Source organism: Leucoraja erinacea, chromosome 6, assembly GCF_028641065.1.
Source record: "Leucoraja erinacea ecotype New England chromosome 6, Leri_hhj_1, whole genome shotgun sequence".
Lineage (NCBI taxonomy): Eukaryota > Metazoa > Chordata > Chondrichthyes > Rajiformes > Rajidae > Leucoraja > Leucoraja erinaceus.
Window position 1 is genome coordinate 85,874,027 of NC_073382.1, and position 22,962 is coordinate 85,896,988.

At 43.7% G+C, this 22,962-nt stretch overlaps 1 protein-coding gene across 3 annotated transcripts; it reads right to left on the reverse strand.

Annotated features, from left to right (window-relative positions):
• Positions 1 to 2,586: 2,586 nt before the first annotated feature.
• On the reverse strand, positions 2,587 to 21,497 carry LOC129698391 (EEF1A lysine methyltransferase 3-like). 3 transcript variants are annotated; one of them, XM_055637523.1, is made up of 5 exons: positions 19,147 to 19,844; positions 12,946 to 13,332; positions 11,787 to 11,976; positions 10,181 to 10,292; positions 2,587 to 8,028 (listed from the first exon to the last, which is right to left on the reverse strand). In XM_055637523.1, the coding sequence occupies exons 3-5, from the start codon at positions 11,904 to 11,906 to the stop codon at positions 7,634 to 7,636; spliced, it is 627 nt and encodes a 208-aa protein (XP_055493498.1). In that variant the 5' UTR covers positions 11,907 to 11,976; positions 12,946 to 13,332; positions 19,147 to 19,844; the 3' UTR covers positions 2,587 to 7,633. The 3 variants fall into 3 exon arrangements, with proteins under 3 accessions (XP_055493498.1, XP_055493497.1, XP_055493496.1); XM_055637522.1 differs by having other exon boundaries at positions 11,787 to 12,004; XM_055637521.1 differs by lacking the exons at positions 2,587 to 8,028; positions 10,181 to 10,292; positions 11,787 to 11,976; positions 12,946 to 13,332 and adding an exon at positions 13,345 to 14,947 and having other exon boundaries at positions 19,147 to 21,497.
• Positions 21,498 to 22,962: the final 1,465 nt, after the last annotated feature.

A 22,962-nucleotide genomic window follows, 5' to 3' on the forward strand; every position in this document is an offset into this window, starting at 1 on the left:
CATACATGCCCAGGCCATAACACCCCCACCACTGTGTTTCACAGATGAGGCAGTATGCTGTGGATCTTGGGCAGTTCTTTCTCTCCTCCATACTTTGCTCTTGCCATCACTCTGATATAAGTTAATATTTGTCTCATCTGCCCACAAGACCTTTTTCCAGAATTGTGGTTGCTCTTTTAAGTATGTACTTCTTGACAAACTGTAACCTGGCCATCCTATTTTTGCGACTAACCAGTGGTTTGTATCTTGCAGTGTAGCCTCAGTATTTCTGTTCATGAAGTCTTCTGTGGACAGTGGTCATTGACAAATCCACACCTGATTCCTGGAGAGTGTTTCTGATTGGACAGGTGTTTGGCAATTTTTCTTTATTTATACAGCAAATTATTCTGTCATTGTCTGTGGAGGTCCACCTTGGCCTACCAGTCTTGTTGCGATTAGTAAGGTCTCTCTTCTTAATGATGTTCTGAACAGTTGATTTTGATAAGCATTGTCTCTAACAGTGTTATTCTTGTTTCTCGGTTTCATAATGGCTTATTTAACTTTCATTGGCACAACTTTGGTCCTCATGTTGATAAATAGCAATAAAAAAATCCAGAGGTAATGGAAAGACTGGAGGAAAGACTAGGTGCTGAGAGCTTTCTTATACCTTCATTAAGGAGGTAATTAAACATACCTGAGCAATTAGAAACATAGAAAATAGATGCAGGAGTAGGCCATTCAGCCCTATAGCCCGCACCGCCATTCAATATGATCATGGCTGATCTTCCAACTCAGTATCCTGTACCTGCCTTCTCTCCATACCCCCTTGTACCTTTAGCCACAAGGGCCACATCTAACTCCCTCTTAAATATAGCCAATGAACTGGCCTCAACTACCTGCTGTGGCAGAGAATTCCAGAGATTCACCACTCTCTGTGTGAAAAATGTTTTACTCATCTCGGTCCGAAAAGATTTCCCCCTTATCCTTAAACGGTGTCCCCTTGTTCTGGACTTCCCCAACATCGGGAACAATCTTCCTGCATCTAGCCTGTCCAACCCCTTAAGAATTTTGTAAGATTCTATAAGATCTCCCCTCAATCTTCTAAATTCTAGTGAGTACAAGCCAAGTCTATCCAGTCTTTCTTCATATGAAAGTCCTGACATCCCAGGAATCAGTCTGGTGAACCTTCTCTGTACTCCCTCTATGACACGAATGTCTTTCCTCAGATAGATTTACAAACACCTGTGAAGCCATGTGTCCAAAAGATTATGGTTCTCTAAAATGGGGGATGGGGGGGGACTACATATAAACTGCTTTAATTTCTCCATGGTGAAACCAAAATGTATAAAAATACCTTTTTAATAAAATCTGACAATGTGCACTTAAACCACGTGATTTCTATTACAAATCTCAAATTGTGGAGTACAGAGGCAAATAAAGAAATGATGGGTCTTTGTCCCAAATTTTATGGAAGGCACTGTATACACCTGTACTCCTAGACCCCACTGCTCTACACGATTATCTGAATCCCAACGTTCACTGTAAAGGCCGATCGTGGTTTAACTTCCCAAAATGCAAGACCTGGTTGTACTTATCTTTATCTGCCTTAAACTCAATTAGCCATTTGTCAGCCTATTTGCCCAACTGATCGAAATCCTGCTGTAATTTTTGATAACTATCTTAGCAACTGTTTTTTAAACAATCGATATCAACAAAAAGGTAGTAAGGAACAAAGTGTTGTAAGCTGCCTTTGCTGGTGCATTTCATTACTCTGCATTCATTTAAGTCGTTGGTTTGATGAAAGGTTACTTCAAGATGTATGGAAATGAATGCTGTTTTGAAATGAATCCACCAGGAATCCGCACGGTTGGCAGCCCCACCAACTGTCTGTCTGTTTATCCGTTTTGTTTTTTCTAATTTTTAGTGCGTTTTAAGAGACTGTAAATGTTTTCCGGTTTGTTCATGTGGGAGAAACTTATTTTTCAGTTTCTTACCTTGCCGGAGATGCGATTTTTTTTCCGGATCGTATCTCCGATCACTCTGCGCCTTAATATCGTGGAGCTGGAGGCCTCCTCAGATTAACTTGAGCCCCACCGCGGGGCGTGGACTTAACATCGGAGCTGATCCCTTGCCTGGGATCGCTCCAACCGCGGCCTGCGAACTCGCAGTCTCGGGAGAGGCCGTGTCGGGAAGCTCCAACGATGCAGAAGGTTTGACCATGCAAGAGCTGATCGCCCCGACGCGGAGGACCCAAGCGCACCGGCTACGGGAGTCAAGAAATGTCCAGTCAACGGAGGGCTTAAGGTCGCCGACCGCGGGACAACAAAGAAGGGATTTGAACTTTGTTCTCCTTCCATCTCAGTGAGGATTGTGGAGGAGTCACTGTGGTGGATGTTTATGTTAAAATGTATTTTATGTGTTCCGTTGACTTTTATTTGTATGACTGACCTGGCAAATGAAATTCCTCGTATGTGGCAAAACATACTTGGCTAATAAAGTATTACTGTGATTGGTTACTGCTACCGGCTGATGCATTCTTTCCATGTGGGGGGGGGGGGGGGGGGGGGGGGGGGGGCTTTTTTACAATGGCTATCAACTAAAATGGGATATTTGTAACAACGTGTTGTAAAGGATTTTCTCTGATCTGCCTCTCCATTTGAGTAATTGGTTTGATTGTGGCATCTTGAACTAAAATGTTATTTCAAGATGTATGGAAATGAATGTTGTTTACTGCAGAGAAAGTGCAGGTAAAATAACTAAAGGGTGAGTGACGAGATAAATTGAACGACTGGAATTCATCCCTGATTTTCATCCCTGACAGTTTAGAGATAGTCTATGAGAGATCCGTGCAGGGGTCTGACAACAGCGGGGGAGGAACTATTCTTAAATCTGGTGGGACGTGCTTTAAAGTTTATGTGTCTTCTGTCCTAAGTGGGTGGGGAGAAGAGGGTCGGGCGTAAGTGGCCCTTGATTGTGTTTGGTTATTTCCCGAAGTAGCATGATATGCAGATAGTGTCGCGCTTACAATTTCCTCACGTACAATAATAATGCGCTATTTTTGAGTTTTTAATTCTATCTATATTTTACCTGCCTAATCATGTTGGTTGTCAGTTTCTCATTCATTCGGACTTGATCGTGATTTATTTCTCACGATGTGCAGAGTTGGTGTTTGTCCCTTACAAAGACTCAGCATGCATTTACACACTGTACACACTTCTCAGTTTTGAATAAGAACATTCGGCAGTATCTCGCAACGGAATCATTTTCCTCCCCACCCTGCCACAGCTGCATATGTTTTTAATATTACCGTGTGGCAGGTCGTCAAATACAGCGGTAGATCAGATGTTCGCTCTGTAATGTTTATTAACTCCAGCACCGAACGTGACGTGAGAGCGGAGCGCTTACAACCTATGTGTAGGAGAGAACTGCAGATGTTGGTTTAAATCGAAGATAGACGCAAAATGCTGGGGTAACTCAGCGGGACAGGTAGCATCTCTGGAAAAAGGAATGTGTGACGTTTCGGGTCGATTTCGTTTCGGACCATTCTTCAGACAATTGGGTACACCGTTAGAAAGGTCATGCCATTAGAAATGTCCATCAATTCTAGTCACTAGTGAAAAAAGGGTCGCGGCCCGAAACTTTATTTTCTCCAGAGATGCTGTCTGACCCGCTGAGGCACTCCAGCTGTTTATGTCTATCTTAAGTGTAACTGCCCTGTATCTTGTAATGAGAAGAGAATGCGAATGAGAATGATATTGGTAGCGATGGACATTGCTGAGGTTAGGCCGAAGTGGATGGATGTGTTTTTATTGGAACATACAGACTGAGAACAACCTTACTGAATGGGAGAAAGGTTTGTGTGGACCATACAGATTAATGTTGCCGTAGCCATGTTGCCGCATGCTAACGCACTTTGCATGGAAGGGCGTCGAAGAATAGGAACGTAACTCGGGTGGTAGAATTATAGAGTAATAGTCATACACCACAGAAAGAATTCCCTCGGCTATTCGTGGTTATTAATTACAAACCTGCCAATGCTACATAAGTAATCCATTCTAATTTCAGATATTATCTCGATACGTTTTTTGAAGATCCGTCAAGCAGATCAGCGAGTTCCGACAATCTCTGCATGTTAAAGAGAACAGATTCTCCCTGAATAGTTCACTCTTCACCCTCATCTTACACATAAATGTTAATACCGCTACAATCTACCATATCGGTGACGCACATGTACACCTCCGTCTGCCCCCTCACACAGGCTCATGCGCTTCAAGGATTCTATTTCCAGTCTCCTCTCAGAAGTGAAGCACTCCATCCAGACCGCAGCTTGGGGGGAACTCTCTGTACCCTCTCCAGTGCCATTCCGTCCCCGCTGCAGCTTTGTGATCGCAGCTACACGGGTCCCAAGCTGCAACCAACCGAATCTTGCGCATAGCTGTGCCATAACCGCCCGCCTCATGTCCTATGCACAGTCTAAATGGGCGTTCATCTTCGAGCCTGTTATCTGGCCACATCCAGACACAACACGCTGCAAAGCCCCCAGTCTCGTTTACTGTCGTAAATACTGGTCGCAAGTTTCCAATCTAAAAATGACTTTCAGCGGCCACCCTCTGCTTACTATTGTCAAGCCAATCTCGTAAAAATGTTGCCAAATTCACTGGGATCCTATGGACGCCTATGTTTTAGATCAGTGCCCTTTCAAGGTTGTTGTCAAACAACTAATTGAAGACTGCACGGATATTATTGGTCAATGCACTCGAACTGCTTAAAATAATCAAGGTAAGGAGGTATATAAAATAATGTGGGGCGTAGATGATGTGGATGGCTCTGGTCTTTTTCCAAGAGGAGTCGTCTAGGGCATAGATGAATGGCATACATAGGAGTTGAGAAGGAAAGGTTTTAAAGGACTTTTTTTCATACAGATGGTGATAGGGATATGGAACGAGTTACCAGCGGATATGGTGGAGGTGGGTACAATAACATCGTTTCAGAGACTTGGGCATGGAAGTTTGAGGAGAGTATGAGCCTAACATAGGCAAACGGCACCAACTCAGCCAGTCACTTTGGGCGGCAAAGACGTGTTGGGCCGAATGGTCTGTTGCCATCCTGTATAAACTATAAATGTACCATACAACCTATAAAGAAACAAGACTTCGTTGCAAACCACAGGTTCCACCAGAGATCCCTGCGAAACACCACTGGTCATAGACTATCCAGCCAGAATAACATCTTTCCACGATTAGTCTCTGTCTTCAATGGGTAAGCCAACCTACCTAACCACGTGGAACCCATGCACCTTAATCTTCTGGATGAGCCTGCCACGAGAGATGTCGTCAAAGGCCTTACCTCGTACAATCCACGTAGATAACATTTACCGCCCCACCTCCGACGTCGGAGTTTCGATCATCCCGCCGAGAGAGCCTGTACATCGGGTCGTCTGCAGCGGCGACTACGGAGAGTCTATGGCCCCGACCACGGGTGAACAAAGGAGGAATGGCAGAACTTTGTTGCCTCCCACCACAGTGAAGAATGCTGTGGTGGATGTTTGTGTTAAATTTTATTGTGTATTGTATGTTCTTTTTAAGTGTATCGCTGCTGGTAAATACATTTCATTTCAATAAACGAATAAAATTGACTTTGATACCTCGTCACCTTCTCAAAAACGTCGATCAAGTTTGCAGGACATAACTTGCTGATTGTTCACTAATCAACTCATTCTCTTCCAAATTAGACTTAATCCTGTCCCAATGAACTCCCCTCTAGACAGTTGCCATTCCACTTGCGTAAAGACCACCGGCCTGTAATTCCATGAATCATCTCCACTTCTCTTCATTATCAAAGGAACGACATTGGCTATTCTCCAGGTATCTCGCCGCTGATACTATAAATATCTTCGTCAAGGAATTTGCAATCTTCTCTATTACCTTACCCGATAACATGGGATAGATTTCCACCGGGATATAGACATGTAACCACTTTAATAATTTTTCTAGAGTCCCTAATCGACCTTGTTCCTAATCTCAAATGTTCGCGCAATATTAGAATACCCCTACCATGATGTCATTATCCTTCACGTCTGTCTTCTTGGTGAATACAGTTGCAACGTACTGATTTAGTACCTCGCCCACATTCCCTGACTCAAAAAACACACTCCCCTTATCTTTGATTGGCCCTAACCTCTCCCGAGTCATCCCTTTGTTTAAATGTGGTATAGTTAGCAATACATTGCCTTTGAGGTAAATATAGATACTGAACTAATCCTTAAAGGTGTGTCATGTGTTTCGATCTGATTATTTGAGTGTAGGTTATGTCCGTGAACTTCCACATGTCAATGATGTCCGCATTTACTTATATCCCACGTTTCCTGGTCCGCAGTGGCCTTTAGATCGCAAGTACTGTAGGAAGCAGTATATGGCAGCTTGACCTCCATTCGCCACACATTTGCCTTTAAGTAGTTCTGATGCAACGCGTGTTTCCATAACAATAATTGAATATAACGTAATTTCGACCGGTAACCAGAGAATAACGTAACGTTACTTTGGAAAATGACAGAGCAGGGAATGTGTCATAAAAAAAACTGGCTGGGGAGAAATGTTTCCATTTACCCTCCCGACAGTAAAGAAACACAATTGTGTCGTTGAGCCACAGGCTACTTATATTGACGCTTGTGCAATTATACTCTATTAAGCAATGTGTAGTATTCTTGTTTATGACTATTGTAGGCTTCAGGCTAATGACTACAAATTATATTTGTGGTATAAATCGCACTCCAGGATTATTACGAGAGCAACGCATCGACATATAGTTATCCAAAGTAAAGTTATATCTAAAAAAAGACGCACAATGTGCTGCAGTAACTATGTTTATTGACTACAAGGTTGGTGGACTATGTCGGAACTATTTGCATGCTCAGCGGTGACCGTACGGATAAACTTAGCGCCGCTACGAACCGTTTGTAAACTTCTAATGTATTGAGATCTAATCTTTTATCATCTGCGCAACATCATTGCAATCTTCCAGTAGTACAACACAAACAACCTAATCTCGATGCAAGGGACACACATTTGATCTGGTATTTTGTTGGTTCACATGCTTGATCAATGGTGTTTTATCATTAATGTTTTATTATTATTAATGTTTAGTGTTTTCTGAGTCATTCGTAACTGTCACTGTATGTCATGTTGTTACTTGTGGGCGGAGCACTAAGGCAAATTCCTTGTATGTGAATACTTGGCCAATAAACTTACTTACTTACATAGCAATTTAGCAGGGCAACCAAGCGTGCTCGGTTAATCTCATATTTCATTGTCTATTAGTCGCTGGGTTTGATTCACTGTATTGCGAAGCTCACGGTTACTATTACTCTAAACCGTAATCATGGATCTACTTGCTTTGAATAGTTCCTTATGGTGATTGTATCCCTTTCCCAGCTATACTCTTCACGACCATTAATAGGCTTAATATATTTTTCCTAAACCTAGATCTGAAACATAACAGCGTCGTGTTAGCTCAAGGATTCTACCCAAGCGCAAGGCAATGTAACCCTTCATAAACGTCCCTACACTATTCACAATCTGTATCCGGCCCCTCAATGCGATTTTGAATTGTAAAGCAATGTGAGTATTTCCACCCAACTTTCTGCGGGATTATTTTGCTAGTCGCTGTCAATTCTCCGGATGATTTTGTAAACGTTAATTAATTGATGTGGAAGTGTGTGAACAATTTCGAAGTCGAAGTGCATTGGTAGTTTTTTTTCATAAAACACAACCGCTGCTATATTCTTAATCAGCTTGGAACTGAAGTAGATAACGGTGTCCGGGTTGCTCAGGTGTAACAGCATGTTTATAAGTGGCTGGAATTGGCGTGGATCATAGACGATATCCGAGCCAATGATAATATCATACTTAGAGGCATACTGGTCGTGTGGATGGTCCCACTGGAGGGCGCTAACCTTTGTTCTCACTTTGAGTTCAGAGGGGATGTTACTATTCACGTTGTACACAATCTGATTCAGGACGTTCGGCCGATCTGTCAATGTTACCTCTCCACCTGCGAAATCAACAGGAACATAAAAGCGACAAGTACTTAGATTAAAGAGTGGAACACGCATGCATATTACGGTCCCGGTCATAGCTTTAACTGCTGAGAAAACCCACGCGCCATCCCCACCACCGTCCATGAGAGGTTACACCACTCCTACGCACATTATTGGAGAAAACAGTTGGGCAAGCACGGGGATAGGAAAGGTGCATAATTATATCGGTGAAATATTCAGGCAGGGGGGGGACTAGGTTAGGTTAGGTTGGTACCATGCTGGGTTGTGCTGGTGGACCTGTTCCCGTGCGTACGCCTCAGTGTCTTGCAATTCTGTCCCACAGAGTCGTGGAGAGTGAGTCATTGTATACACACAATACATTAAAGTTGACGATTGGCAGAAAATGGGATCACAAAGGGATTAAGGTGCATGAAGTTAGAGCGAGAATTGAATCAGTCATAAATTTATTTGAATGGCGGAGTAGTCCAGGAAACGCAACCGGCCCCCATATTTGCTTAAGTTTCTTATGTATTTTGCAGGGTGACTTAGACAGGTTGGGTGAGTGGGCGGCCACGGTGGCGCAGTGGTAGAGTTGCTGTGCAGTGCCAGTGACCCGGGTTCGATCCCGACTACGGGTGCCGTCTGTACGGAGTTTGTACATTCTCCCCGTGACCGCGTGGGGTTTCTCCGAGATCTTCGGTTTCCTCCCACGCTCCAAATTGTAGATTAATTGGCTTGGTGTATGTGTAAATTGTCCCTAGTGTGTGAAAGAGAGTGTTAATGTGCGGGGATCGCTGGTCAGTGCGAACTCGGTGGGTCGAAGGGCCTGTTTCCGTGCTATATCTCTAAACTAAGATGCATGGCAGATGCAGTATAATGTGGATAAATGTGAGGTTATCCACTTTAGTGGCAAGAACAGGAAGGCAGATTATTATCTGAATGGTGTCAGGTTAGGAAAAGGGGAAGTACAACCAGCCCTGGGTGTCCTTGTATATCAGTCACTGAAAATAAGCATGTAGGTACAGCAGGCAGTGAAAAAAGCTAAAGTTGGTCTTCCTAACTGTATAGGAGCAAATAGGTATTTCTGCTGTTGTACAGGGTCCTGGTGAGACCGCACCTGGAGTGTTGTGTGCAGTTTGGGCTCCAAATCTGAGGAAGGACATTCTTGCTATTGAGGGAGTGCAGCGTAGGTTCACCAGGTTAATTCCCGGGCTGGCGGGACTGTCATATGTTGAAAGAATGGAGCGACTGGGCTTTTTTCGTTTGAATTAAGAAGGATGAGAAGATATCTTATGGAAATATATAAAACGTGTTCACGATATTGGTGGAGTTCAGAACCAGAGGCCACAGTTTAAGAATAAGGGGTAGGCAATTTGGAACGGAGATGAGGAAAAACGTTTTCACGTTTCACGAGATAAGAAGCGTTTACCCCCCCCCCCCCCCCCCCCCCCCCCCCCCCGTCCCCCGAAAATCTGATGAACGCAGATGATTTGAATTGTATTAACGTATACTTTTGTAGATTTATGATGGGCAGGAAGGTGAAAGATTAAGGTGTATACCCTTGGAGCGAAGGAATAGGTGACGTTTTGGGTCGAGACTGAAGAAGGGTCTTCGTTCCATAGATGCTGCCTCACCCGCTGAGTTTCTCCAGCATTTTTGTTTATCTTCGATTTTTCCAGCATCTGCAGTTCTTTCTTAAACAAGGTGTATACCCACGAAGGGTATGGGTCAAAGAGGGTCAAATGGCACAGGCACATCTGGACATCTTGGTAATCACTATTTGTAGGAAGGAACTGCTGATGCTTGTTGAAATCGAAGATAGTCTGAAGAAGGGTCTCGACCCGAAACGTCACCTATTCCTTTTCTCCAGAAGTTAGACACAAAATGCTTGAGTAACTCAGCGGGACAGGCAGCATCTCTGGAAAGAAGGAATGTGTGACGTTTCGGGTCGAGACACTTCTTCAGACGGAGATGCTGTCCGACCCTCTGAGTTACTCCAGTTTTTTGAGTCTATCTTTGGTAAACGCCATGATGAGTTAGGCTCAAGTTGAGTTGCTGTTTTTCATGACTCAACGTCTCATTATGTTCCTTCTACTAACCGACACAATGCCGGGAAAATGCAAATATTTTCTCTGATAGTGCCATCACATGTAGGTTTCCACTCACCCAAGAGGCTGGCAAGAATCCCCACGAGCCCAGTGCCAGACCCCAGTTCAATCACTTTCTTCCCAGTAAAGTTGATGCGCGTTTCCTCAAAATACCGGCAGAGTACGATCCCCTGTACGGATAAAATAAGATTTAGAATTATTTGCACTATATATTTCCCCTTTATTTCTGTAATCCAATTTTAGTTGCACAGGACATAGAGGATTCATTAACTCAACCCGCACACAATTTAACATTGATAGCTTCTTCCGTGCAAGATAAATCAATTTGTGTGGTGCATAACTAGAATGCAATGTACATGAGCCTAAAATTCTGCCCTGCAGTTAACAGAATCGTTTTTCCACTACATCTTTTTTTTTTGGTTGTTTGGATCATTTCCAATTTTAACCCAATTGTGCAATCATGAGGTTGCCATCACTCGTTGATTGCAATCTTCTTGTCAATAGAAGTTATGACAGTAACACCAGCCGTTAACATATTGGGGGCGGCGAGATGTAAATGGTAATAGTGGAACGTTTCAAGTTCCTGGGCGTACATATTACCCAATATTAGTCCCGGATCCACCACGTTGAAACTCCGGTCAATAAAACACACTAGTCCCTCTGCTTTCTCAAGCGACCCAACAACTTCTATTCACTTCTTTAGATGCACGGGGAAAACATATTTTCGGGTTACACCACGGCTTGGTTCGGGAACGTCTCAGTCGAAGAATGCAATCAATTACAAATAGTTGTAGATGTAGCCCAGTCTATACACTGAGCTGCCTCTCCACCATCGACACTATCGTCACTTCATGATGCCTCGGAAATTTAGCCAGTAGATTCAATATAATCACTCACAACACAGTCATCCCATCTCATTTCCTCTTCCTTTGGGTAGAAGATACGAAAGCTGGAAACCGCATACCAACTATTCCAGGAACAGCTTGTTTCTCCCTCCGTTTGCAGACTACTGAACATAACCCATCTTCTAACCTACCTAATTGCGGACTTTGTTTTTTCCCCCGCAGAACAAGAATTGCGGAGTGATGTCCATGTAGCCCAGCCCAAAACACAGACCAACCTCACCCCAGTCGACTCCATCTAGACTTCACGATGTCTCAGGAATGTGGACATTTGATCAATAAAAACAATTACTCCCCAGTAATTAGGTGTTATTTCTTCTTCCGTGGGGTAGAATATAAAAAAGCTTGGAAGCACATACCAACAGTTTGAGAAAGGTGGACACACAATTCTGGAGTAACTCAGCGGGACAGTCAGCATTTTTGGAGAGAAGGAATGGGTGACGTTTCAGGTCGAGACTTGCTTGAGGAGCAGCTTCTTCCTCCAGGTTATCATATTACTGAACATAGAGTTGGATATAACTCCGATCTCCCGACCTCATTCCCGTCTTGGGCTTTTTCTCTGCACTGCTGTAAAACTATATTCTGCACACTGGTGTGTTTCCCCTTGTATTACGTGTTGTACCTGTGTATGGGTTGATGGCACACATGGCTCAATTTGGCTGTATAGCACGCAAAAAGAAGCTTTTCACTGTTTCACGGCGCACGTAACAATAATAAACTTACGACAATTCTACAACAACATGGATCGAACGCTGTACTTACAGCGTCCCAGATCATCGCTGGTACGGTTAAGTGTTTGAAATCTTGGGTAATCTTCAGTTCGTACCCACAAAATTGATAGAGTTGTTGTTGATTTGATTCGGAGGTCATTGAATGTTCCATTTGCTGCTGTGGTTGGTCTATACTTTCTCGGCCAACTCTCCGGGAGTTTAGGTTGACTCAATGTTACCGCCTTCCTTGTAAGAAGTTCAATATTGAGACTTGGGTGGGGTTGACATTCAGTGGAAGGAAAACAAATGCGAGTAGTTACTTGGAAAGCTGTCATCGTACTTTCATTTACTTTCACACATGGGATGACGGGTATACGGAACGAGCTGCTAGAAGCGGCAAATGAGGCTGACACTATGCCAACATTTAAAAGACATCTAGGCAAGTACAGGGATGGAAAAGGTTTAGAAGGTACATGGGCAAATGTGAAAGGCTTGGATAGTGTGGATGTGGAGAGGATGTTTCCACTAGTGGGAGAATCTTGGACCAGAAGTCATAGCCTCAGAATCAAAGGACGTTCCTTCCGGAAGGAGACGAGGAGGAATTTCTGTGGCGCTTAGATCTTAATGATAGTTCTTGTAACATACTCTCTAGAATTTAGGAGATTGAGAGGGGATCTTATAGAAACTTACAAAATTCTTAAGGGGTTGGACAGGCTAGATGCAGGAAGATTGTTCCCGATGTTAGGGAAGTCCAGGACAAGGGGTCACAGCTTAAGGATAAAGGGGAAATCCTTTAAAACCGAGATGAGAAGAACTTTTTTCACGCAGAGAGTGGTGAATCTCTGGAACTCTCTGCCACAGAGGGTAGTTGAGGCCAGTTCATTGGCTATATTTAAGAGGGAGTTAGATGTGGCCCTTGTGGCTAAGGGGATCAGGGGGTATGGAGAGAAGGCAGGTACGGGATACTGAGTTGGATGATCAGCCATGATCATATTGAATGGCGGTGCAGGCTCGAAGGGCCGAATGGCCTACTCCTGCACCTAATTTCTATGTTTCTATAAAGGATTTTTGTTTAGAATCCGTTGCAACGAAAAGAATGAACCATCTGTTTCAGAAGCAACTTTACCGTCCAAGCAATGTGTAGAAATAACGAGTGACGCTGGTGTTCATAAGTTTCAAGTGTAAACATTAAGATTTACCGTAAACCTTACCGTTCGATGACGCTCCGCTTTCTTTTGTAGCGACGTTCTGAATCCACCGGCTACAAACTATGTTTGGCTCAAGCTGTCTCGGTGAACATTAACTTCAATGTTAACTGGCCACGCCGATTTACAATTGCAACATCCTCACTCTGGCGGAAGTGTTACGAAGTTAAATATTCATTCCGCCGTAATATGCGGTTTCTGGGGTCCAGAGAACTCTCTTCACTCCGTGTCCCGTGCGGGGACATCGAGTACGTCCAGTTCTCTCCAATGTTGGCGACTCATTCGGGGAGTTTCATTGTATCGCATGCGTTGTTTTGAATATTTGCTCACTTTTAAAAGTAAAGTGGTAGTCTGCACCACCTCAATGTCAGCCCCAGCAGCGTTGACCTGTCACTTGAAAAGTAAAGTAAAAGTAACGTCTCAAACGGCGGTGTCAAATTAATAATAATAATAATAAATACTTTATTGATCCCCTCAGGGAAATTCAGATGTCCAGAAGCCCCCAACCAACAAACCCACAGATTCAAAACGAACGCAGACAGAAAGTACATAGAATACACTGTGGACACTACCTGAGAGCAATAAATACTTACAAAGACCAATAATTAACAATTAACAATTAAAAATTGCAAAAATGCACCCCCCTACAGCCTAGCGGTCCGAATTATAAAATCTAATGGCTGCAGGGGTGAAGGATCTCCTGAACCGCTCCGTTCTACAGGGCAGGGAGAGGAGCCAGTTGTTGTTCCGAATGCTCTTTTGACTCTCCAGAATTACATAGAGGGGATGCCCGGGGTTTTTCAGGATTACCTGCACCTTGTGGCTCATACGCCTCTCAAGCACATCCATCCCAGAGTCTACTCTCCCCTCCAGCACTGAGCTAGCTCGTTTAACCAGTTTGACCAGCTTCTTGTTGTTTTTTTTCACTAATGCTGTTGCCCCAGCAGCCAACAGCATAGAAAATAAGGTTACACAAAAAAGCTGGAGAAACTCAGCGGGTGCAGCAGCATCTATGGAGCGAAGGAAATAGGCAACGTTTCGGGCCGAAACCCTTCTTCAGACTGATCGGGGGCGGGGGTGGGTGGGGACAAGAAAGGGAAAAGGAGGAGTAGCCAGAAGGCTGGGGGATAGGAGGAGACAGCAGGGGGGCTGAGGAAGGGGAGGAGACAGCAAGGACTAACAAAATTGGGAGAATTCGATGTTCATGCCCCCGGGGTGCAGACTCCCCAAACGGAATATGAGGTGCTGTTCCTCCAATTAACACTTGGAAAATAACACTTGCAACCACAGTGTTGTAAAACATGTGCAGCATATCACTACACACATTGAAGGATTTGAGCCTTCTGAGGAAAAAGAGTCTGCTCTGGCCTTTTTTGTAGAGGGAGTCAGAGTTGACAGACCAGTCCAGTTTGTTATCAAGGTGCACTCCAAGGTATTTATATGTCTGCACCACCTCAATGTCAGCCCCAGCAGCGTTGACCGGCTGAAGGGGGAGCTTGGACCTGCCAAAGTTAACCACCATCTCTTTAGTCTTAGTTGTGTTCAGGATGAGACAGTTCTCTTCACTCCAGGCACAAAAGTTCCTGTATTCCTCCTCCTGCCCGTTCCTTACACATACCATAATCGCTGTATCATCTGAATATTTCTGTACGTGACATGTGTCAGACTTATAGTTAAAGTCTGTTGTATACAGGGTGAAGAGGAACGGGGCCAGAACCGTTCCCTGTGGGGCACCATCATTGCACACCACTGTGCCAGAGACACTGTCCCCCAGCTTGACAAACTGTGGTCGACCCGTCAGGTAGTCGTATATCCAGGAGATAAATGTGGAATCCACCCCCATCTTCTTAAGCTTGTCATTCAGAATCAGGGGTTGGATGGTGTTGAACGCACTTGAGAAGTCGAAGAACATAATCCTCACATAGCCACCGGGTTTGGCATTGGAATGACACTAATTGTCCTTGGCCGTGCTCTTGCCTCGGTTCAGATCTGGTGTAATGCTTTGTTTCTGGGTAGTGAGCAAACCATGATACAGTGTTTGTTACCTATCATCCGTTGTTGTCGAGCAATATTGACATTGGCAGTTCAAACATGCCGAATGTCCTTTACATTTTTACCTTGTACTGCCCTAGTTGCTCTCCCATGGTTCCCACTACACATTACATTCCCATTTTTCATTGCTATTTCACCCTGCCCAATGTTCACGCTGACCAGTATTCACTTATATTTATCCCGCTGCTCCCAGCACTGCTATGATCCCGCCGACTCTGAAATATTACCTTCACAACGCACACTCCTCAATGCCTCTTCCTCTCGCCCATGCCTTCCTGCACAGTCCTTACTGCACGCTCACCTTACTCAGTTCCCACTGCCCCTTCACCTGTCCGGTTCCCATTGCTTTTTCCCACAGCCGAGTAAGGAACGCTCCTTCACCTTGCCTAGTCCCCACTGCCCCTTTACCTTGTCCCCACTACAACATCACCCTGTGCAGTCATTAATGCATCGTCACCCTGCCCAATTCCCACTTCCCCTCATGTTCCCCAGCATGTTGCACTACACCTTCATTCTGCCCAGTTACTACTGCACTTTCACACTGCCCTGACACCATTTGGCTTTGAAATAAACTATATTTGGCAAAAAAATAAATCAGGGAAGGTAGTGCATTCGTGGATAACAAGGGAAATCAGGGATAGTATCAAAACAAAAGATGAAGCGTACAAATTAGCCAGAAAAGGCAGCCTACCAGAGGACTGGGAGAAATTCAGAGACCAGCAGAGGAGGACAAAGGGCTTAATTAGGAAAGGGAAAATAGATTATGAAAGAAAACTGGCAGGGAACATAAAAACTGACTGCAAAAGCTTTTATAGATATGTGAAGAGAAAAAGATTAGTTAAAGCAAAGTCTAAGCCCTTGCAGTCAGAAACGGGTGAATTGTTCATGGGGAACAAGGACATGGCAGACCAATTGAATAACTACTTTGGTTCTGTCTTCAATAAGGTAAACATAAATAATCCGCAGGAAATAGCAGGGGTCTGGGGGTCAAATGAGATGGAGGAACTGAGTGAAATCCAGGTTAGCCGGGAAGTGGTGTTAGGTAAATTGAATGGATTAAAGGCCGATAAATCCCCAGGGCCAGATAGGCTGCATCCCAGAATACTTAAGGAAATAGCCCCAGAAATAGTGGATGCATTAGTGATCATTTTTCAAAACTCTTTAGATTCTGGAGTAGTTCCTGAAGATTTGAGGGTAGATAATGTAACACCACTTTTTAAAAAGGGAGGGAGAGAGAAAACGGGGAATTACAGACCAGTTAGTCTAACATTGGTAGTGGGGAAACTGCTAGAATCAGTTATTAAAGATGGGATAGCAGCACATTTGGAAAGTGGTGAAATCATTGGACAAAGTCAGCATGGATTTATGAAGGGTAAATCATGTCTGACGAATCTTATAGAATTTTTCGAGGATGTAACTAGTAGAGTGGATAAGGGAGAACCAGTGGATGTGTTATATCTGAACTTTCAGAAGGCTTTCGACAAGGTCCCACATAAGAGATTAGTATACAAACTTAAAGCACACGGTATTGGGGGTTCAGTATTGATGTGGATAGAGAACTGGCTGGCAGGCAGGAAGCAATGAGTAGGAGTAAACAGATCCTTTTCACAATGGCAGGCAGTGACTAGTGGGTTACCACAAGGCTCAGTTCTGGGACCCCAGCTATTTACGATATATATTAATGATTTGGACGAGGGAATTGAATGCAACATCTCCAAGTTTGCGGATGACACGAAGCTGGGGGGCAGTGTTAGCTGTGAGGAGGATGCTAGGAGGCTGCAAGGTGACTTGGATAGGCTGGGTGAGTGGGCAAATGCATGGCAGATGCAGTATAATGTGGATAAATGTGAGGTTATCCACTTTGGTGGCAAAAACAGGAAAGTAGATTATTATCTGAATGGTGGCCGATTAGGAAAGGGGGAGATGCAACGAGACCTGGGTGTCATGGTACACCAGTCATTAAAAGTAGGCATGCAGGTCCAGCAGGCAGTGAAGAAGGCGAATGGCACGTTCCCCTTGCATTCCATGTGCTTTAATGGCTGTTTGGTTCATGGTGTCTTGCCAAATGATATTATGTCTGTAATGTTAGTGCCTGTGATTAAAGATAAGGCTGGTAGGCTCAACAGTATTGATAATTACCGACCTATTGCATTAGCCAGAATCTTATCTAAAGTACTGGAGTGAATACTGTTGACAAAGTTAGAAATGTATGTCCTTACTTATGACAATCAGTTTGGGTTCAAAAGAAAGCATGGAACTAACCTGTGTATCTATGCTCTTAAAGAGATTGTGTTAAGGTACTCGAGCCTGAATTCATCTGTATTTTTATGTTTTATTGATGCGGCCAAGGCATTTGATAGAATTAATCATGAACAATTGTTTGTAAAATTGCTAAATAGAGGTGCCCCTAAATTCTTAGTGAGAATTTTAGTGTTTTGGTATGCCCATCAAACGTTTCAGGTTAAATGGGACAATGTTGTATCTGCTCCATTCTGTGTTAGTAACGGAGTGCGGCAAGGAGGAATTTTGTCTCCTATTTTATTTAATGTTTATATGGACGAATTGTCAAATCAGTTAAATAGGTTAAAAACTGGCTGTCTTGTGGGCAACACTATTGTTAATCATCTGATGTATGCAGACGACCTGGTCCTGCTCTGTCCATATAGTGCTGGGCTGCAGCAGATGCTGAAGGTGTGCTCTCAGTATGGCCTTGATTATGACATAAAGTATAACGCTAAGAAAAGCCGCATAATGGTAGTTAGAAGCCCTGAGGACAGGAAATCAACTTTTCCGACCTTTTATTTGTCAGACAGTGCTCTTGCTGTGTGTGAGGAAATTAAATACTTAGGTCATGTCATATCTGATGACTGGAAGGATGACAAAGACCTCTACCGACAGCGCTGCAAAAATTTATCTTCAAGCCAACATGCTTATAAGGAAGTTTTATATGTGCTCTGACCTTGTGAAGTGTTCCCTGTTCAGAACCTACATCACACCGTTATATACTGCTCAATTGTGGTCTAAGTATAAGAAAAAGAGTAGGCAGAGGCTTAAGGTAGCATACAATGATGCAATGAGGTTGCTACTTCGTGTCCCTAGGTGGCATAGTGCCAGTCAATTGTTTGTGTCCACTAGAGTGCCAACCTGTGAGGCACTCTTAAGATAGCTGATGTTTAGTTTTATGTGTCGCCTGGACAAGTCAGAGAACCACATAATTGAAGCCTTAGTCAGCCCTCTGAAAGGCTGCTATAGATTCACTTCTAGGCTAAGATGGCATTGGTGCAATAGCTTATATATATTTTAGGCTAATATGCAATTTCTTAATGTATCTTTGTAATTCTTTGCATTGTTTGATGTGTATATGAACCTGTGTCTGAAATAAAGCTTTAATAATAATAATAATAATAATAATAATAATTTAATAATAATAATAATAATAATGTTAGCATTCATAGCAAAAGGATTTGAGTATAGGAGCAGGGAGGTTCTACTGCAGTTGTACAGGGTCTTGGTGAGACCACACCTGGAGTATTGCGTACAGTTTTGGTCTCCTAATCTGAGGAAAGACATTCTTGCCATAGAGGGAAGTACAGAGAAGGTTCACCAGACTGATTCCTGGGATGTCAGGACTTTCATATGAAGAAAGACTGGATAGACTCGGTTTGTACTCGCTAGTAATTTGGAAGGTTGAGGGGGGATCTTATAGAAACGTACAAAATTCTTAAGGGGTTGGACAGGCTAGATGCAGGATGATTGTTCCCGATGTTGGGAAAGTCCAGAACAAGGGGTCGCAGTTTAAGGATAAATGGGAAATCTTTTAGGACCGAGATGAGGAAAGGTTTTTTTTTTCACACAGAGAGTGGTGAATCTCTGGAATTCTCTGCCGCAGAAGGTAGTTGAGGCCAGTTCATTGGCTATATTTAAGAGGGAGTTAGATATGGCCCTTGTGGCTAAAGGGATCAGGGGGTATGGAGAGAAGGCAGGAACGGGATACTGAGTTGGATGGTCAGCCATGATCATATTGAATGGCGGTGCAGGCTCGAAGGGCCGAATGGAACTACTCCTGCACCTAGTTCTATGTTTCTATGTATGTGACTCATTTAGAAATATATTTCATGCATTGTCATGAATTAAGTCATTTAAACCATTTCGTACCTTTGTTGCCACGCCGCACGGTGTACAGCCTTTATTCGGTGGCGAATGTTCGGGGGCGTTTCAGAGAAAGGCTATTTATTTCCACATGGAATATTGAGTTCTTCCATCACTTTTTCAAGATTTCCGCATCTGCAAATCATTGTGGCTCGAGTATTGATCCGTTTGTTTTTAGTTTTTGTATTTATGAGACTAAACATAACCGCAGGAGACGACGTTAGAGCAGTTTACTCTACATTGAGAGATTTACTGGGCACGGAGCTGATTCCTGGATTAAAAAAAACCCCACAAGATGTCTACAGATGTCACACATGAATTGCACGGAGTTAAAATGGCGATTGTGTTATTTAGTTCAATAACTATGACGAGAATGACGGCATTGAGAGCTTGTGGCATTCACGTATACAACCGCAGGCGCGAAGCTGCCAAGCTCAGTCAGTGATGTGGAGTTATGGGGATGCAGGTAGTTGGAATGTTATGGAGCGGGAACGGTGCTGATGCATACTCCCTGCATTAACCAGTAAATAATCTCTTTAAACTGGGGATATGAACACCCCCGTTTGTACTTCCGTCTATCATTGTCATGAATCAAGAGAGTTCCATTGTCAAACGTCCCGAAACGGAACAACGAAATTCTGATTTGCAGCAGCACAACAGATATGTAAACATAATACTCGGTAATCTCAATAAACAACAAAAATCAGTTCATTAGATTTAAAAAAAAAACACAGAGCCAGTGTCCCAAGTCTATCAAGTTCGGAGCATGGTTGTAGGTTGTAGCGTTTATAGCCTGATGGTTGCCAGAAATAAGCTATCCGTGAAACTGGGCGTTACAGTTTTGAAGCTCCTACCTTCTTCCCAATGGCAGGAGTTAAATGAGTACGTGGCCAGCGCGGTGTGCAACTCGATGACGTTGGCTGTCTTTTTGGGGTACCGAATCCTCAAGATCCCGTGGATGGTGGGAGGTCAGTGCCCGTGATGTAATGGGGTGTGTTCAGAACTTTGTTTGCCATCTTCTCCGTTTCCTCTTGTATTGAATTTGAATTGAATTAAATTGAATAAGTGTTATTAGTCAAGTGTGTGTACATACGAGGAGTTTGCGTTGGCGCTTTGCTCGCAAGAAACAAGTCAAGTCAAGTCAAGTCAAGTTTATTCGTCACATACACATACGAGATGTGCAGTGAAATGAAAAGTGGCAATGCTCGCGGATTGTGTGCAAAAAGACAAACAAGCAACCAAACAAACTATAAACACAATCATAAACACACACATATTATTTTACATATTAAATATTGGAAGGAAAAACGTTCAGTAAAATTAGTCCCTGGTGAGATAGGACGTGGAGGAACAACACGATATATAGTAAACAATTAAGAATAAAACATTATAATTTAATCATGTGAAGAATGGAATTATAGCTTTTTCTCTGGTAAAATACCATTCTCGTCTGAAGAAGGGTTCCGGCCCGAAACGTTGCCTATGTCCTTCGCTCCAGAGATGCTGCTGCGCCCGCTGTGTTTCTCCAGCATTTTTGTGTACCTTCGATTTTCCAGCATCTGCAGTTCCTTCTTAAACATTCTTGGTTTTATTGATGTTAGATTGCTGTTTGTACACCTTTAAATCTCTCTTGTGTACTCTAATTCGTTATCATTCGTAATTCATTCAACAACGATGATGCCATCGGTGCATTTGAAGGTGGAGGAGGAAATGTATCCGCTTCCACAATAATGGATATATTTATTTTGGCAATGTTAAAGCTAAGCACGGTACATTTTCTCCTGGAACTACCAGAGACAGGATCACAAGTGTAATTGCTGTTATATCAGATATGGTGTTAATGAATAGCAGAGAAGAAGCAAATGGATAATTCGTGCTTCTGAATTGATGTAAATATTTGGCAGACTTTTATTGTCCGGCTATTCGAAATTAAGGAAGCCACATAAAAAGTGGAAGGCCGTCAGATGCGATATGAAACAACCTGCAGAATAGAGACATCCATAATGGGAGAACATCTTTAATTAGCTATTCTATAAACAATTTTAGTTTAGTGGCTGAATTACTAAAGTGAAATAATGCCAAACATCATGTGCAAATTAACCGAGTTTGTCGTGAACGGGATAAATAAGGGAATGTCATGGTCCTACATTTTTTCGACATGTTGAAACCAAATTTGATATGATATTAAATAAATAAAGCATTGTTAAATAGAGTAGAATTGAAGGGATTCTGGTGTTCATTACTAACATTGTAAATTATTTGATATTTTCCCCGAAAGGAGGAAAACGGCAAACGTTTGGTTGAACGGTAAAAGCAGCGCCATAACATGGTGTTTAACATGAATTCGTTAACCAATTACATGGGCTGTGAAACTATTCTGCAAACGTTCAGTGTGAATAAATACCCAACCCAGCCCAGCGTCGGAGACGCAGCACAGCCCAGCCCTGCCCAGATTCGGAGACCCAGCCCAGTCCAGCCCGCAGTCGAAGGTGTCGCGACTAGGTGTCGCGACGGGGTGGTGCCCCCACACCACCCCGCCCACACACCCTTCCACCTCACAACTCGTCCCCCGCCCACACACCCTTCCCACTCACTCGTCCCCCCACAACACACCCACCCCCACAACACCCCCAAGCTCCCCCTCTCCCCCTATAGCATCCCGCGACTCACGTGTCCCACTGCCCCCACAACCTCCCTCCCCCCACAAACCCCTCCCCACACACCCATCTCATCCCACAACCCCCCTCCCGCCAACACACGTCCCCCCCCCCCACAACCGCCCTCGCCCACATACCCACCTCACCCCCACACAAACACACACTCCCCCCCCCCCCCACACACCCACACCCGCACACACCCAATCCCCACATTTCTATCCCCACACACACCCATCCGCCCCACCCAACATTCCTCCGCCAACACAACGCCCACCCACATCCCCGTCTGCCCGCCTGCCCACACGCCCTGCCCCCCACAAGCCCCCCTGCCCCCCCCACACACACACACAGCACCCCCGCCCATACACTCCGCCGCATTAAGTAACGTTTTAATAGACAACCGATGGGCAACGAGGACCAGAGGAGGTAATTCAGGCAGATACTATAATAACATCTAAATACGCCTGGTCAGGTACATCGATATGAAAGGACAGAGGGATATCGGTCACAAGTGGTTAGCTGAGACTAGCGCAGATGGGGCATCTTGGTTGGCTTGGGCAAGTTGGAGTAAACGGCTTGTTTCCGTGATGTTTAAATATGACTGTGAGGAAATACCAGAGCACGATGCGATGTCCAGTGTTTTAATGCATTTGTTTGAATTTCTCAATTTAATTATTACACAATTTAATTAATCGTGCTCCAATCTGTAATATGTGGCTTGTGTATGGCGAGAGCTACAAATTGACGTGGACAATTGTCATAAACAGTACTGATTGCATGCGAATAATACAGCGCCTGGCGATCTCACGGAAATGCAAAAGGAAATCGATAAAACGGGTGAAATGGTTTCTATTATCACATAAATGTGATAATATTTTAGTTGAACACATTTTAGTTGAACCGTGAGTTCGAGAATGAAAGGGGTGTTTGGATAAAGGGGCGAGATGCGGCACGTCAGGGCCATGTCGGGTCAAGGATGAAGAGCTCCACGTAGACAATTAACGATGTATCTTCACGCAGCGAGAACACAATTAATGTCGTGATGCTTAGGTTTTGTATATCTGAAAATGACAATGTTGTTGTCTAAATATATTATGAAACGTGACGCAGGCAAACGAAGGAAGGTATAACATTCTGCGTAGGTCAGTGGTTATATGCAAGGCGA